Source organism: Pezoporus occidentalis, unplaced genomic scaffold (genome assembly GCF_034315485.1).
Source record: "Pezoporus occidentalis ecotype Australia unplaced genomic scaffold, CSIRO_AGI_Poc_V1 ctg117, whole genome shotgun sequence".
Taxonomy (NCBI): Eukaryota; Metazoa; Chordata; class Aves; order Psittaciformes; family Psittacidae; genus Pezoporus; species Pezoporus occidentalis.
In genome coordinates this window covers 1357866-1376456 of record NW_026912961.1, presented here as the reverse complement: position 1 = coordinate 1376456, position 18591 = coordinate 1357866, and the positions used below count along the sequence as shown (strand labels likewise).

Below are 18591 nucleotides of genomic sequence, written 5' to 3'. Positions count from 1 at the left end.
TGTTATTTCAGTACCTTTAACTGTGGCCTATTGAAGTCCCTTAACTGTCACAAGCATTGTTTAGAAGCACAAAGCATATGGAAGTTGCTGGTTTTTGGTTCATTTGTTTTGTTTTGTTTTTTAACATGCACCGAATTTCATTCCTTTTTCTTTACATTTTATACAACTGTCTTTTTTCTAGACTAACATTTCAGATGTCCAGTTCAAGTCTTCCTTACTAACCACATCATGAAAATACATAGAGTGTCTCAGGATGAACTTTGCTTCCTGAAAGCAAAGATGCAAAACAAAGGCACAACAGACTGCAACCTCAAATTGAGGTGAATTTTCCTGTCATATTATTTCATAAATTTAAAAAAGCCATACAAAGATTTGGAGAAGCTAGTTGGACAGTGAAACATCATCTTCTTGTTCTGCTTTCTTATTTGGCAAAGGCCACAAAGATATGGTAGTTTCTGAGAACTCAAAATCTAGAGATTGAAGAAGCACAGTAACGGACAAAGTCTGTTGACTGAATCATTGTCTCCTCACATCTTCTCTCCATGTGCGTCATATAATTGCCACATAATCTTTTCAATTAACTTAATTAAGCAATGTTCCCACTGATTTCAGCTTTCAGGTTGTTTGAATTATTGAAGAAATTGTTCTTTTGTCTGGCATCTTAATTATCCTCCATAGGAGATCTTGGCGCATCTTTTCATCTGAACGCTTGCCTTTCAATATCTTGAATTGCAGATGACTAACCAGTATTTGCAGCACTAATTTTCAATGCACTACAAAGACCCCATGCAAGCACTTTAAACAAGACTGCTTCCAGAAGTAAAATGAAAGAATGAAAAGAAAAATTGATGTTCTGATATTATCCAGCTCTGGCAAAGACTCAGCATTATTTTCACATAGGATGGTACCATTGAGTAATCCTCTTTGTGATACTAACAAAATTCAGTGATAATGCAAACCAGAAGACAGGGAAAGCGCTTCAGATCTTTACGCAAAACACACAGTCCAGTCCCTCAAATCTGAAGAGTCATATCCTCTGTGGTGGGAAATCGGAGGGGAGGGAGTTGCTACAGTTTAACTCCTATCTGTGTTTTGAAATAACGCATTGTGAAATGTGTCATCTAATTTATACTACAAGTTTACCCAGAGTTGCTGGCTCCACACCCTCTACAAAAAAAAGAAAAAAAAGACTGCACTGTTTCATCTCTTTGACCTTCTCACTGGAGAAACATTGCTCTTTTCTCATTCTGCCTACTCATCTTGGCCTTTTAGATACACTTTCTTAGTAAGTCCGAGCTTCACCACAATGAGGGAAAAATAAAGAATTTTCCGGTATGTTCAAAGGATGACTAAGACCTCACAAATTGTTTTATTTGAAATAAAATAAATGACAGAACCAAAATCTGATGTCAACAGGTAGTTTATATTATATAGAAGAATGCTCTTCCCTTTTAAGTAAACAATTTTCCCACAGAATTCAGCCATTTTTTCCCTCCCTTACTGAAGAAGGGCATTTGCAGGCTAAGCATCTTGAAAGTTTGTCCACAAAGTATCTTCAATTCACCTTTCTGAAGAACTTTCTGTAGCAACACTGTTAAAGCCATGAAGGTTCATGTTTAAGAATATTCTGGAAGTTTCAAGAAGCAAGTTGGTGAGTTATTATTTTGAAAGCTCCATAATTATGTCAATCTGAGGAATAATGGAATATTCTTACGAAAGCAGGAATGCTTCTGTTGTCAAAATTAACTCCTTTAGTAGTTACAGACCTACTGAAATGCCTGCCAAAGTACCTGTCTTCCTTCTGTCCAGGGAGTTAAGGATGGGTACTTGAGTATACATTAATACATTAAATACACCTTGTTCTAACTGTTTGGTATTGTTTTTTTTTGTTCCTGCTCTGCTCCCTGCCGTCTCTTGGTTCTAGCCTTCTGACCCTCTTTTTACCAAGCACCTTATTTGACCATGTGGTCATTGGCTTGATTAGCATTCCTAAACTATTTTCAAGCAGAGGAAACAGGGCCTTCTTCAACAAATGTTAATTTTGAAAACTTGCTTCAATATCCAGTGACAGAAGTTAAAGATCAGATATTAGGGTGGTGGTTCTCCTTTTTTCCCCTACAAATATTTTCTTTGAAATAACTTTTCTACTAGTGACAAACTGTAAGCAAGGTCACCTTCTGTTTTCAAATATTCAGGACTGTTAACACTTGAGAAGGAGACAAACTGAAAATAAGTTTTAAGTCAAGAAGTCAAACAACTGTGATGAGTTCAAATATGCATAACTTGTAGTCCTGGTAACCTGGTACGAAAATATTTTGATTTATAAACCTGTTTCTGCAACTACACAGGAAAATTCTGCAAGGGACACTACTAAATATCTGCTGAAGAACCATGAACAGCCATTTGTCATGTGTAAAGGAAATCTTTATTCTAGTATTGGCATTACTAAGCAATTTAATAATCTACTGGCAAGAACTGTTCAGATTTTTTTAACTACATGCATACTTACGTGTTACAAGCCATAATTAATATTATTCTTGTTAAAACAGCCAATAAGCACAACATATGGGGTCGAGGATGGTTATGTGACAGATGAAGACTATTATGCAATGTGTAATATTATACATGATGTCATTTCATTCCAACATTAGAGTATACAGATCTTAGAAGAGCTTTAGAAGCTTAAAGCAAGCAAGCAGGGTTACAGAACAAGATAACCAACCCAAATGGAAGAAATTATAAAGCAAGATCAATGTGACTGATATATTTCTTACCTTATATTTGCCCTGGTCACATCCACATAAAGTGCTTTCCATTGTGTAGCTCCTTTGTACTCCTATCTCTCTCCAGACAACAACTCGTGCTGTTGATTCCTTGGACTTTTCCACTACAAAGCTGCAGCTGCCCATGCAGAAAGCTGGAGCAGTTTGACTCAGGATCTTGGGGAGTACCTGCAGGACAGCAATTTGAAATATACAGCAATTTTTTTATTCCACTTATGAAAGCAGGGGTGAGGGTAATACGCAATCACAAACTGTTATCAGAAAATTTTGCTGCAATTTGAATTAAGAAAACAAGAATAAAAACATTTCTCCATCTGAAGTTTTCAAAGCCCCATGTGTTCAAGTGACAACAGGTCTGCCACTTCCTACTTACTAAAAACAATCTTTTTCAGACTCAGTCACTGAAATTTACTGTTAGTCATGCGGGTAACAATCAGGATATAAAACAATTCTTCAGGTGATAACCATCTCCTCAAAATTCACTGAGCTAACTTCTTTTCCAAATTAAGTGTACTTCATATTCCATATAATTAATTAAATTAAGTTTTAGACTGCTTCAACAATCCAATTTGCAGATCTAAGACAGGCAGTATGTTATTAATACATAAAATTCATTCATATTTAGCAAAGGACTAGGTGCATATTTAACTTCCAAGAATGTGAATGAAAGTTCAATGTAACAAATGCAGCTTTGGAAAAATATAAGAAACAGTTAAGCACATGTAGGTATGTATGTAATGCTAAATTATTTCATTCTTTCCAGCTCTTATATGTATCAGTTAAGCCAAAGCACATGGCTACTTTGAATTTTCTATTTCAGTAGCATATTATCAGCATAAGCTTGCCCAAACATTTCAATATGCGTTTTTGAAACCCAAAAGGCTTTTTCTCAGAAGTCTTACTGACTATTGTCTTCTGTATGCTATGGTAGTGCAGGCTGAAGTGTTGAGAAGCAGAATAGCAACAGACTCAGCACCCAGGAAATCACACACAAAAAAATGAAGAACAATAGATTTTACGTTTTAACGTGTATTTTCACACTTTTCAAGCTTAACTTTGGATCTTCCCAAAAAAAGGATTTGGACGCATTAGGTTTTACAATTAGGACGCACAGGTTTACAATTGCCACAAGGCGGCAGCGGAGTTCCACGGGACAGAAGACAGCGGTAACACATTCTTTAAATTTTGGAATTTTTTGAAGCTTAAACAATGTAGTGGATGTTGTTCGTGCAAGTTTATTACGTATATGTATTAGGGGTACACGCCTTAATTACACCTATTTATAAGAGCAACTTCCCTGTTTCCATTTACAAAATTAAGTCTTTCTCAGAGCAATCCAGTATTTTATTTTCCTGTTGCTAGTATATTGTTTGACATGCATAAATGATCTTCTCATCGAGTAGTTATAAATACACGGAAGCATATTTTCCATAGATTTAGTATAATGGTAACACTGAACATAAAAAAAAAATAAATTCCTCCACATACTGGTACAAATAACCCCCAAAAATCGAAAATGAAGCACTCTACTCATATTAAATCCCTAGTTATGGCAATATACAATGTTTAAAACTCTCAAAATACTTCCAAGTACACTTATGAGCTAAAAAGAGATCATTCTAAGTAAGTCTGCTTATGCTATAAAGTCGCTATGTGCACACAATAATATTGGGAAATTATTTGTAAATACAAGTTATTTGTAAAGCGTATTCCAAATTCATGCCAAGTGAAAAAAGATACAAATGTCAAACTTACCCTGTAACAAGGATCTTCCATCAGGTCACAAGCAGCAGCATTAACATTAGTGTGCCACATTGTCTCTTTGATACTGCAGCCATACATAAATACATTCTTCTTACGAGAGTGACCATGATAATCACAATAGACCTAGAATAAATCATTTAGCAAAATAAAGACAAGGCATTTGGAATTACTATTTTATAAAAGCAAGAGAAGAACAAATAAAAAAGTTATTTATACTATAACACAGCTCCTTATATAATTAACTGTGCATTAAGACAAAAACTATAGGATTCATTGAAGGAAGGTTTAACCTTCTATCCTAGCAAAAGGAAATAGACCTAGATCTACAGATTTGCAGAAGACCAGGTCTCCAACACAAGTTTGAGTGTGACGCAGCTTACAAGACTATATTAAAATATTTAGTTTACAGACTAGCTACATAAACAAGGTTAAAGAGATTCAGAATTGTTTACACACACATACTCACCAAAGGTAAACGTTTTATAGCAGCCAGATATTGAAGTAACCCTTTAGCATGGTAAATAGTGGGATGCAGATCTGGATTTGGATTTTGCCACTGTCTGTTTAAATCTTCTCCACTTAAAGAGCAACGGTGGCTATTGTGGGGGGGTGGAAAAACGCATGATGTAGTCTGCATTATCATACTTTTAAATAAGCCTCCCCCCACCTCAAGTTTTCCTTGTCACCACTGCTTCTTTGGAAGAGTCTGGTAAGAAACAAACCAGTTTTCTAACATGCCAAATAATGTAAGTGTTTGGGTTTTTTTAAGTTATGTCATAAAAAAAAAACCTAAAAATAAATTAGAAGTAGCTTCTTATATGAAGTCAATTGTAATGTTTTTGAATCGCTGTTGAAACTCGACTTCTGATTCTATTCAAATGCTAGTTCAAAATCAGTAATTTCAAATATATAGTATCTTTACAGTTCTGGTGTTTTGATTTCTGTAATATAAACACTAATGTCAACCAGAAATGTAAGACTTGAAACATGAAGTTGTTAAGAGAGAAGTAGCTGTAAGAAAAACAAACAAACAAAAAAAGAAAAAAAAACAACCCAACCAAACAAAAAACCCAGCAAGCAAAAAAACATCATCTCTTCATTTAGTCAACAATCAGCAAGAAATTTTAAAGTTGCAGAAATTTATGTTCAGGCAGTCATCTTCAGTACATTTGTCTTAAGACTGTATGTGCTGGATTTAATTTTCCCTGTATGAAAAAATTTCACTTGCATGCTGAATGATTTAATTCCAGGTGTTATGTTATATACATGTTTTTTACATATTTAAATACATGGTTGTACTAAAATCTATTAATTGGTTTTTTATTTTATTTTGTTCAGAAAACGTTTTAGAAGACTATCCATAACTAGGTGAGAAGGAACTCACAGTGGTATCAAAAAGTTCTGAAATATCCCTTGAGTACATTAAGAAAGGTCAAAGAATTACTATTAATAACTTTAAAGCAGGATACTCTTACCCTTTCCCTTGTACACCTATTAACTTTCCCCCTTTTAATAACATTTGACAACAGCTATTTCTGTAACAGCCTTCTAAATACTAAAATTTAAAAAAGCAAAATTACATAAAAAGCTCAGATACAAGAACTATTATTTTTCATGAGAACCATGAACTTGTTTTGCTTTTCCTAAAAGCAGCTGTGCTCTCATGTAACACTCTACACATAAAGATTGTAATTCAGAGACAATTAAAATTTTATGTAAAATCACACAGAAATTATTATCGTCCATGAACAACTGAAAATACCTTTTATAAAACTGAAATTCATTGAGCAATGCATCTGCCTTTAAAAAGACAAAAAACTGAAAAGTCCTAGCAATTTTGTAAGCATAGACTTTTCCATATTAAGTATTTTATTTGTGTGTTTCTGGGATTAGGTTGGATTTTTTTTTATTTACTTTTTTTAATAACAGATGCAAAGACTTAGTAGTACACATATATATTTGTGAGTAAACTTATGCTTACTTTCCATTGATGACACCATCTGGATTGAGCATAGGAATAATTTTGAAAATATAAGATTCTCGTAAACATTGGGCACTTGGATTATTGCTCATAAGATATTCCAGGGTTCCCTTCATAACCCAGCTTGCATTAGTCTCTCCAGGATGTACACGAGCAGACAGGAAAATGTAAGGACGATTCCCTAAAAGAAGTACGCATAGACATTGCACAAAAATATTCAGCCGTTTATTTGAAAAAAGAGGCAATAGTCAGTTTCACTTATTACAATGCAAAATACAGTATTTGGCAGTTGAGTATTATTAAGAATCAGTATTATTGATAGAGCTTGCCAGAATATTGTTATACGGTCTGCTAATCACAGAACTTTCACAATGGGATTTTAAATTCAATCATACAATCATATAGCTACAACTAGTCTGAGCTGGCAATTATGATATAATGACTTTGATCACTTTTTTCCAATAGCCAACAAAAATACTGGGCTGAAGGAACAAAGCAGTAACACTGTCATAACTGAAGCTTACTTAAAAATGCAGTAGCTTAGATACTGGCTTTGTGAAAGATTTTTTGACAAGCAAATAACCTGAGCATCTGGAGAAAAAAAAGTTACTCAGAAATCAGTATTTTTTTCCAAGAAGTGTTGTCTGCCAAATGTAGCAATTGATTTAAAATGTACGAATATATATATTCTTTAATATCCAGATATAAATATCCTTGACTACCACAAATAAATATTAAATACAAAGCAAATCCTGAATATTAACACCTCTAAATTTAATGTAATTCATTAAACTTATTTTATGATGCACAACAGTTAATACTAATTTTCTTTTCATACAGAGCTAGTTTTAGATTATTTTCAGTTGATGAGAAATAAGAATCATACTTACTGAACTGACAGATATGTTCATAGTAATTAGACTCTGGCATGGCTGTAATAGTGACTAAGGGACAACTGTTGCCAGCCAGAGTCTCACAGAGAACATCTTGTCGAAAATATATCTGTTGCGGGTTGTGCATAGATTCCAGCTTCTGAAGATGCATCTTCATCCCAAAAATAATGAAAAAATACTTGAAATCCTTTGCAGTCACATATCACAACATATTCCACTAATCTTTCTTTTTGTTGTTCTAAAGTTTGATCATAATTTTGACTACAAAATATCATTCTCTCCACCTCTTGTCTCTATAAGGTCTATTTCTCCAACTGCTTTGAGGAAGATAAAGGCACAGAGGGTGCTTTATTTTCTACCAAATGATACTGTAAGGGTATGTGGGAGGTAAGAACCTCTGCTTCATTAAGGTTATCTGGTCAGGGACTTTTCAGTTCTGCACTGAAATAATAAGTATAATAATGGGAGAAGCAACAAACAGGAACAGAAACAATCCTGGTAGACAAGACATAACAGAAACAACAGCAAAGACCAAAGTCTCAAGTCTCTAACTGAAGGCCCATTAAGAATCTACAGGCAAACTTTGAAGAGAGACACATAAGGGAAAAAGAGGAAACAAGAACATAAGGACTGGAGATATTCAAGGGAGGCCTGTGGGACTACACAAAAACTTACGCACGTGATCCCTGCAGTCTGCCCTTGGTTATCTCTCTGTGCAGCCTCACTCTATCCTGTGCATGCAAGTGCTAAGAGGACTAGGTGCAACTAACAAGACAGGTGTGAGCGGGTTTTGGATTAGCAACTGGAGTCAGCAAATGTCTCAGCACCAGTAGCTGGAGAAGCCACGCCTATTGGGAGCATCTCTGTGAGAAACACAGACTTTGTGTCCAAAGTTCCAGCTACTTTTGGCAAGCACAGTTGGTGCCAGCAGCTGAAGCTGTAGGCCATGTAGGCATCCTTCAGTCTGCAGTGTCAGCAAAAGCATGATGGTGCCTCAATGCCAAGTACTGTAGTGGGTAAGGATCTTGGTGTCCAGCCACTGCGGCAAGAACAGTGTGTCCCCCAAAAATCAGCTACTAGGGTGAGAAGCACAAGTGAAACAAGGGAAGTGTCTCAGTGCTCTCCTCAGAGTAAGGACATAGGTTACAAGCCAGCGCGCCTGGTGCCAGCTGCTGGGGACAGAAGCAATCATATGTGCCTTCCCCAAACCTACTGTGCAAAAGGGCTGCATGTGCAATTTGCTAGCAAACTTCAAGGTGGACTATGATTATGAGGCCACAGGTGGAGGCAGGGGTATCAAGTGGGCAGACAGTCCATGCTGGCATCTGAGGGGAACCACAAGTGTGAAGTCCATACGAGATGAGTGTGCAAGTACAGACATCTGTCTGACACTGAGCATCAGGCTAGACTAGCCTGCCAGCTGGAGGCCTGTGCAGCAGGTTGAGATGGAATTTAGGCAGGGATTTGGCACGGATGAGCCACGCCGGTCATCCACAAATGTGCCTGTGTTGTGATTCTAGAGAGAGGGTGTGTTTGTACTTCTAGTAGCAAACAGCAATCAGTACCAGCTGGAGAGATGAAAAGGGACTTGAGTGTCTGCAATTATCTTTCAAGCAAGCCCTGGTAGTGTTACACACAGGTGCAGTTGAAGGCAGCACTTTGTCTGTGCCAGTTTGTGTAGCCAGCCATGCTGGAGGCTGAGAGAAGTGCAAGTGTGTGTGTGTCTGTCTCTCTCAATTTGGGACACACAGATCCACTAGTGGTTGAACTTACAAGCAAACAGGAAAGCAGCAGCTGTGTCTACCAGCCTGGGACAGAGACCCCCAGGTCCCTTGGCTGGGCTCCACCAACCAGGCAGAAGGAACTGCCAAGCCTCAGAGCTGCTGAAGGCAGCAGCCTTTTGTAACATCTCTTAACAGGTACCACTTCCAAGAGCAAGCATGGTCTAGTAAAAACCTTTATTCAGTGCTCTTGCACACTGGCCTCTGAATTACCAAGTTCACTTTTACTGCTGCAACAGAAAGAACCCAACAGATACTCAAGCCAAAAGTTTTGCTTAGTACCAAAAGCTTCAAAACTCTTCGCCAATTCATTATCCTAAAAATGTCTCTAATTGTCTTAAATATAGAAACTTGAATAGGTCAGTTATGAAGAGGTATGTGTAGAACAGCAGGATATGAGTCATTTGACCAAAACATAAATGCTTTACCCAATTAGCACTGTTTCCAGTCAATTATGAATTACAATTCCCAGAAAGCCCATTTAGCCTACAAGTATCAATTTTATTTTTCCGAGGACTGTTCTTTAAAATAACCTATACTCTTCACCAGTGTAAACACTCTCATTTTATGAAAATTCTCCATTTTAAAGAGCATTTTGACCTTTATAAAAATAAATAATTCACTCATGAATGTTTACGTTTCACATTGCCCGAAAGTACAAATATTTTTCTATGTTACAGATCATAAACTTCTTACCTTTAAAGTTGAGTATGTATATGGATAATGGTAAGCAAAGTAGCAGACATCATCTTTATGTTGGAAAGTCACTGTGAATGTAATCGTGTAGTAAGATTTTCCTTTCTGACCTCCAGCAGCAATAGAACTTCTTGAAAAGTGATTCCTAAGAGTAAAATGAAGGTAACAAACACGTCAGAATATTTTCATATTAGCAATTCTTCCTGAATACACGTTTTAAGAGCCAGGAATGTCTTCAGTGATTGTGTTTTTCTTCTATGTACATCCAGGTTAAAAACACTGGCTACCACTCTTTGTAAAGATACTTTATTATGACACACATTCATTCATACTGACCAAGAAGGGTAATGCATGCATATGCTATACTATCTCATCCTGTGCTCCAGGATTGGTGTACAATGACTGCACCACAGAATGTAGAAGTCTAATCATAAGCATGTGATCCGTATTACTGGAAGTCACTATTAAGATTCCAAGTAAGCATGCACGTATACATTCTCTTAAAAGCTTCTCTAAACACTACGCAATCTCTAACAGAAGTATAAAAGATGATCAGCTTAAATATTAGCATTATGCTAACAAAGTAAGACCCTATGTATTTTGATCACTTCTGTTGTTCTCAATAGTAATTCAGGAAGAAAACTCCACTCTCAACAGAACTACTAAAACAGGATTATCAATCTCGGAAGCAAGCATTTCTCCTTAAAAATTGTCCCTCATATTAATCTTCAGTGCTTGCTGCATGTTTGATTGGTGTACTTACTTATAGTAACAAATATCTGTCCCAACACGAGTCCAACATGGTCGAGAATTTAATGCTTCTTGAACAGAATACATGAGGGGCTGCATACCTTGAAAAATTACATCTCACTTTAATATATAACATTAAACATCAAGATCTTGGCAGTAGTAGACCACATCAACACTGTCAGTTTCCAAACTACCTATACTGATTTACTCACTATCATAGAGTATAGTTCATGAATGACTGGGCATTATACATGCTTTCAATCAGCTGACAAAATATTCTTCCCCCCTCTTCCCTCATAACATCTTAATTTTCAGAAAATAATAAATTAAAGGAAGAAAAAAGACCCACAGCAGATAAAAATTAAATGTTTAAATGAAAGCTGTATTTAGCATGAATAGTAATCTACAAGAAGCCTTGGGTCCCACTCCATCCATCGCACCATTACCAAAAAATTTCAAAGAGAATATAAAAAGTTGATACTATCCATTCACCTGGATAGCTGGAAAATAACTGATGTTTCAGGACAATTATGTTTTTTTTTAAAATTAACTCTTTGAAGTTTGCATTTTTTTTGAGAATATATTTAAAGTGAATTATTAATATGAAGTTAGAGTAGGAAATAACACATATTAATTGAGCATTATTTACTAGTTAGTCAAATCCATTTACTGATTCTGTGTACTTAAACAAAAGTAACTATCAAGTAAGTTTACGCAACATATGAATGAGGATCTAAGTGATAAAAATTAATCAATAATGTAAAAGCATCTTATTACTCGCCAAACTGCCTGGTATACTTGGATTTTATCAATGTGAATTGCACAGTTGTGAGAAAGAAGAACATGGCGTTCCTCTGTTCCAATAGTTTGAGACTGGGGTGGAGAGAGGGGAGCTTTTCCTCCTCCTTCTTAAGAACAAATACCAGAAAATCCAGGGGGAAACAAAAAAAAAAACAAAACAAAAAAAAACCAAAACACCACAAACCAAATGGTTTTAAGCTGAATGACACACACACCCCCCAGACAAAGTAGAAGACTAGCATATTCACTAAGACAGTACTTTTGCATGAGTTACAAGCAGCAAGCACTACTCGCTGGAGAGTGCAAGGGTCACATACGATGCCCAGCATTTCAAAGGAGACTTGCTTTCCCTTCTCAAATAATGTGCCTCTCTTCCAATCAATGAGACAATACAGTTTGAGAATGTCTCCACTTACTTTCACATCTGAAAATATACGTTTATTCAGAAAGGGATTAATGATGACAGCTGTCATTCTTGTGCCTGTGTGGATCAACAGGCTTTGGTATCTACTCCGCTCTCCCCCACCACTCAATGAATGGTCTTAGAACAAATTTTAGCTGCAGCCACCAGGAATTTTCTTCTGCTTTTGCCTCCCTTACAAGAAAACTTCATTTTGAAAACAGAGAGCCATTGTTTTAAGATACTTCTTTTCAACTGAAACTTGTTGAAACATTTTCTAGTAATGCTTTAAAAAAGAATTTGATCTGACAACATGAATATACTGCTGATCTCAGGGCAGAGGGAAAGAAACAGCTGAGCTGTCTAACACGTTTCTGCGTATTTCTTCTCAAAGTATGGGAAATGTATCTTACCGTAGTTAAACTGACTGTTTGACTTTTCACAGTTGACGATGTTAAACCGGTAACCAATGCCAGTTTTCATTCCACTGACTTCAAAGTAAAACCACTGATGATAATGATTGCTATTTATATCCGAGTTCAGAATTAGATCATATTCGTTTCTAAAGATTAACAAAACCAAATACATCTTTTTTTAAGAAGCAGAAATAAAAGGCCTTCTGTGTGGAAAAAAAATTTGAAATATCTTACTTTCTGATCTGAATAACTTTGCGCAGGTTTCCAGATTCAAATTTGGAATTAAACTTCAAAACATCTGCTTCCTCTGGTACCAAACAACTGTAAGTAAAAAAAGGGACCAAAATGAACAAACTTAAATAAAAAAACAGAAAAAAATTAAAAAACCCCAAACTCATTATTTTAGCCCTCACTAGATGATTCAGAAATTATTTTGAACCCTCCTCCAAGTACAGCCTGGATAGCAGAAACACTGTTACATTAAACATTCATTGAAGGCCATCATAATAGTACTGCTTTAAATATTACAAATCATACCACAGAGAAAGTAGAATAGGCTTAGCGTATTCACTGAATATTGTTTTCAGAATGGTAAAAAACTTACCTCAAATTATCAAGGTCATAAACAACTCTGTCTATAATGTCATTTTGATGAATCAGTCTTTCAATATCTTGAGATATTTTTGTCCTACAATATCAAGCAGAGTGCTCATTTAAATTGTTTAATACTGTTTCCAAATAAAAAAGAGGAATTGCCGCATACAACGATGAAAACTACAAAGTTGATATGAAAATAGTGAGACAGATTTTCAGAGAGATCGCAGCATCACCCCCCTTATGTGCACAAACTGTAAGTGTTCGTAAGTTTAAACACCTGCATTCACAGCTGACTGAGTCCAATATTTGCATGTGTGGGAACTGAGTTCTCATGCACACAATGGGTTTTATCTTATGCAGAAAAATGCACCACTTCATACTTTATCGTAGAAACACAAATTACTCAAACATTATTTATGTTAATGCTTTAATCAAGGACAGCACTTTATAACATTAGTAACTTAAATGAGTCCTACCATAACTAAAATTAAAGAGTTTTACAGAGTAGGTTGTACAGTGAGTGTGTTAGTGCACTAGCTTTTCACCTCTGGAGATCTAGGTTCATTTATCAACTAGGTAACAAGTAAGAGTGAATTTGGAGATGTCAGCCAAATGTCAGGTGTATGTTTATCCAGATCATAAAAACATTGCACAACTGGCAGTATCTAGGTCCTGGTCTGGAAAAGTAAGAATGTGTTGCAGTTCAAGAATGAAATATAGTGGCAGAGCTGTGTCGAAAAGCTTGCACAGCACCTGCAATAAGAAGAAAAGGAGGCAGATTAACAATGAATAATACAGGAACAGAGCAGTAAAGTACATTCAGGCTGAAAATTCTCCATTTAATTAAAATAAACATTGTTAACAAATGACAAAAAGAAGGTAACTGCATAACTCCAGTGCCTCTTATTAAATTAAAACTGGAAAACAAGTCACAAGTCTAATGTATTGACAAAATTGTAGAGGCTGACTCACCACAATCTATCTGATCAGGTTCCGCTCAGGGCAGAACTAAAGATTTTTGATCTTGCACTTGCTCTTACAGAACTCTGTAGATCACAGTGTGCCTCAGCTCTAAGGGGTCATAATACTTCCTATCATCCCAAGAGTTTTGCCAAGACAAAATCCATTAATATGAGGCATTCAAAACCCATAGTAACAATCAGTGTAGACAAAAGAAATGGTATTCAAGATGCACATGAAAAGCAGTAGCTGACATTTTCAGGTTCCAAAAATCAAGATGAAAGAGAAGCTATTTAAGATAATTAAGTAAAAGAAAAAAAAAAAACAAAACCAAAAACACCCACTGGTTTTGATGTGGAGCTCTCTGTTTATAGATTAGTCCTCTGTGGATCCTGATTTAACTGGTAATGACTTCTAAGTGTGAGATAATTAGAAAAAATTAAAGTGTAGAGCAAAAAACAACCTAAAACTTCAGGAATAGAAAAAAAGTAGAAATTTAAACCCAAACTTATAATTTTCTTCCCTAAAAGGCTGAATAATATGAAACACTTCAGTCATTCTCGATGATGTTTTTCCAAACGATAATAATCGGGTGACACATTTTGTGAAAATTACATGTTCCTAAATGTAAATGAAAAAACAAAGGCACTCCAAAGAACAAATTCAAAAACATTGCAGCTCCAAGCGTATCGGAAGACTAAAAAAAAAAATAAAATAAAATAAAATATCCCGCATCACATCTGTCTAACAGAAGTATAAAGAAAACCCACAAATGTCCCACCTCAGCCCTCCTCAACATTTTTTTAAATTACAAGGACGTATTAAGACAACTGTTTGTTTTCTAAAGTTTTCTAAGACTTAGCTGAAAAACTGTTTAGGTTAAAGAGAACACAAATCCCACTGAATGCCAAAAGTTCAGACACAGCTTTGTAGAAGACTGAAAAACTTCTGCATGTCTCCTACCAAATTAATTTTCACCATCTTCCTATAAACTATAAATTCCTAAAAAAAATAGGCCCTTTATAAACAGGTTCCATTCTCAGAAATTTCTCATATTGCAGTAATGAGACTGAGTCACTTGTAGAAAAATGAATTCTTGGAATAGCATAACTTAAAAAGGTGATGCAGGATTTTTTATTCAAGTTTAGCAATATTACCTGATATTTCATTCTTGTTTCACGCAAGGTCTAAAAAAGTTACTTTCAATACAGAAGATACAACAAAAATAAGAGATTTTTGAGTTAAAATAAAATATACTCCAGAATCACCTTCATGGTATAGAAATCAGCTTTATGTATAAACACTCGTGCGTTTGTGGTTAAAAGTGAGAATTAATACAGTGCTTTACATCTAAGAAGAACGAGCATCTGAATGCCAAATTCTATCTGTCTTCACTCAGTTTTACTCAGAAAGATTCAGAATTACTAAGTACTACAAAACCATCATGACAATTTGCAAGATTTTCTTAAAATGCAGTTCTTAGGTGATTTCTGTTTCAAGGCTATCTCTTGTCTTTATCAGAATCTTTCTAAAAAAATAAGCTTATAGGGAGGACTCTTCTCTGACAACACTGGTGCTTTCTAGTAATGTTATATTTATTATATCACTAATGTTTCATCATTTGGTCATTTCAATAGAATGATCCTTTTTTATGACACATGTGAAACACCTGGAGGATTCTAACTAGACAACCTAAAGACACTTCATCTCTTAATCACTTTAATACTAAACATAAATATGAAGAATCCAATAAAATTGGTTAAATTTATAAAGCTGAAGGTATTCAATCTAATAATTAAGCAAGTGGCCAAGTCTCATAACTACTCAAACATATTCTGCCAACATGTTAATCTTTTTTTAGAACTTACTGCGCATACCAGCCAGCTCTTTATACTATCTCTGCAAAAAGAGTCACATCACCCTCCACCATCTTCTATTATCTCTTAGTGAAGAAAGAAGTGTGTTGATGCGTTGTTTTTTGTGGTTTATTTTTCATTCTGTATTTTTTGTGTGTCATTCTGCAGGACCTAACCCAAACTGCACCCTCATCCTTTGTTACCTCTAAAATTTGTTATACTGCAAACACTAAAAACAAACATGTAAGTGTATTTATTTCCTAATTTTTCCCACTACATTTTTTCTGAAAGACAGCTTTGTTAGCAAAGAAAAGAGCTAAAATATCTTAAACTATTAACTGTCCTATCTGTGTTAAGACCTGAAGAGAGCATTCAGGTAGGTTATTTTGGGGGTTGTTTTGTTCTTTTACATACTGCAAAACTTAAATGGGCACAATGAGAAGGCAGAAAGGGAGACTATAAATTAAATTTGGTATTGAAACTGAATTACAGAATTAACAATTACAGAATCAGATTGTGCTCTTGTTTATGGCTCTGCACTGACCAATGCGTACCCACCCACCTCCAAACTGCTTTTCACTGAAAGTAAATTTAGATGCCAAAGTAAACATTATATATGTGCCTGTTAATCTTAACCTAAAACTCGTTTCTCAAACAAATGAAAAAAACAACAGAAAATGAGTGCGGTAACTCACCTCTGCACCCCATATAGCCTTTCCAGAATAGGCTCTTTAAATGGGGGTGGAATATGGCCAAAATAATCTGGATAGGCCACTTCTGAATATTCAGGAATAGACTTTGTGGTTTTTACCATTTCAATATAAAGATCACAGTCATGAACTGGTGATACATCAGAAACTTCAAGCATGACTTGTTCCCCTGATGAACTAGATCTGGAATCCTCCCCCTCTGAATCCACTCCAGTGCAGCAGAGTTTTCCCAGGTGGACAGATGATCCTTCAAAGAGGCTACTTCCACAGGGTGAAACATGTTCACATGGGTTACTACAGGCAAGTGTGGTAAGGCTAGTTTTGCTTTCCTTCGTTATTACGCATGCTGTACTGTAATACTGATCATTTTTTGCACTGCTCTGCAAACTCATTCTGTCTAAGCCTTTCACAATTTCTTGGCTTAGACACTGGCAGGATAGAGATATGTTTCTTTGATCATTTTGCTGATGTAAACTGCTGTCTTTGATGCTATCTTTCTTTGGTAGTTCCAGAAAGGCTGGCCTGCTATTGTATTCCTCTATCAATACAGGATTGCCCTCCTTCAAAGCAACTCCTTTTGTTGACTGTATTGTTTCAGCAGAGTACTCCTCTCCGGCTGTAGGAACAACAATAGGTCCACTCAGATTTGCACCAGGTATAAAAGGCTTTGGTTCCTTGGAAACTAAGTCACATTCCTTGAAAAATAAAAGAGAAAAAAAATAAAACTATTAAAAAAAAAGAAGTAAACCATTCCTAAAGTTTCATTTATATCAGAAACCTCTTTCATAATTTCTGAGATATGCTTTACAATAGTCCAAATAAGTGTAATTTAAGAAATGACAGTTATTATATTTTAAACGTACAAAATCATAGCAATAAAGTTTCAACTTTTACAAGAAGATAGTGTCAAAGTGACAAACAAGTAGTTAATCAATATCAAATTATCAACTCAATGCAATTCTACAGATATTTTAACCAACTACTTTAAAGAGGTGCACAGCATTTATGGAAATACCTAATACAATGAATCTCTGTCAAAATCCTATGTTCTTTGTTACTTTCTGCTGTATGCCATAATTAGACATCAGAAAAGTTTTCCTATGTATGTGCCCACAGTCCCCTTATCACTCAAATTAAAGTAACCAGTAACATTTAACTAAACAACTTTTTAGCACTCTCATATGCAGACTCTTATTTTTTGGCTACAGGAACTTTCCACCCAAAAAAAGAACATCAAAGTGTATTCCAGAGACAACCCATCATGATGAGGAATGTCCTGGGAATCATATACTTTACCTGAAAGTTTTCTGAAAGTTCTGGAAAGAATCGTTCATACATTTTCAGTTCTTCTAAGGGTCTTCCCAATTCCTGTCTAGGTTTCAGTTTATTAATATCAGACTCAATATCGTCATTCTGAAAGAGCAGCGGAACAAATGAATCTTGCATCCAGAATTAATAAACTTCTAAAATAATTATATTTACTTTTACTTCTTACATAGCTATGCTTTAGAAGTTGAGTATCACTCTTTTAAAACTAGCTGAACTGCACTTTTCATCATGAAGGTTTAAGCAGCTCAGTTTTATTAGCATGTCAAAGCTTCTATTTCAACAGAACTGTTACAAACATCTCCATTTTCTTGCTGGTATCCAAATGTATTATACACGGGCATCAAACTACATGATAATCCGACTCCTGCAGTTTCAAATGTGGAGATTTCATCTGACTGCAGTGTCAAAGGAGTAAGTGCTTCTGTAGAAGATATTCCCTTCACAAGGGCTCATGACAGCCTTGAATATAATTTGCTATTCCAGTCCATGGACAGACAATCCAATTAACTCCTGACTGTATGCACCATAAAAATACAGAATAAGGTAGTTCTGACCAAATGCCCTTTGATGTCCTGACCAGCAGCAAAGACTTTCCAAAGTGATACAACAGTGCAAGGTCTGGTCTCTACCTCTACAGTTGGATGAACTTCAATATTACCTTGCTAAAACACTTACCTAGTCAATCCCAGTACAGACTGATGGAAAAAGTTAGAGCAGCTACTACATACTGAGCAGCTCAGGTGGGAAGAGCAGGCTGAGAGAAATATAAGTCATAAAAAGAATACTGCTAAGAGTTTGCAGTTCTGTTCCACTGTACTCCAGTCATACTAAGTGTGAAGCAAAGTGGTTTTGATAAAAATCTTGAAACAATCTG

At 35.6% G+C, this 18591-nt stretch overlaps 1 protein-coding gene across 7 annotated transcripts in view; it reads right to left on the bottom strand.

The window, feature by feature from the left end:
• Positions 1 to 18591, bottom strand: part of AGTPBP1 (ATP/GTP binding carboxypeptidase 1) — a 69961-nt gene that overhangs the window by 23415 nt on the left and 27955 nt on the right. For all 7 annotated transcript variants that reach the window (XR_009968826.1, XM_062640201.1, XM_062640182.1 and 4 more), the window contains 12 exons: positions 17685 to 17801; positions 16374 to 17083; positions 12870 to 12953; positions 12500 to 12586; positions 12263 to 12411; positions 10662 to 10749; positions 9899 to 10043; positions 7419 to 7572; positions 6529 to 6709; positions 5014 to 5143; positions 4539 to 4670; positions 2775 to 2951 (listed from right to left, as the gene is read on the bottom strand). Coding sequence is in view for 6 of the 7 variants with exons in the window: in XM_062640201.1 (XP_062496185.1) it covers positions 2775 to 2951; positions 4539 to 4670; positions 5014 to 5143; positions 6529 to 6709; positions 7419 to 7572; positions 9899 to 10043; positions 10662 to 10749; positions 12263 to 12411; positions 12500 to 12586; positions 12870 to 12953; positions 16374 to 17083; positions 17685 to 17801 (2154 nt within the window). In the remaining variant the exon portion in view is untranslated. The remainder of the gene's footprint in view (positions 1 to 2774; positions 2952 to 4538; positions 4671 to 5013; positions 5144 to 6528; positions 6710 to 7418; positions 7573 to 9898; positions 10044 to 10661; positions 10750 to 12262; positions 12412 to 12499; positions 12587 to 12869; positions 12954 to 16373; positions 17084 to 17684; positions 17802 to 18591) is intronic.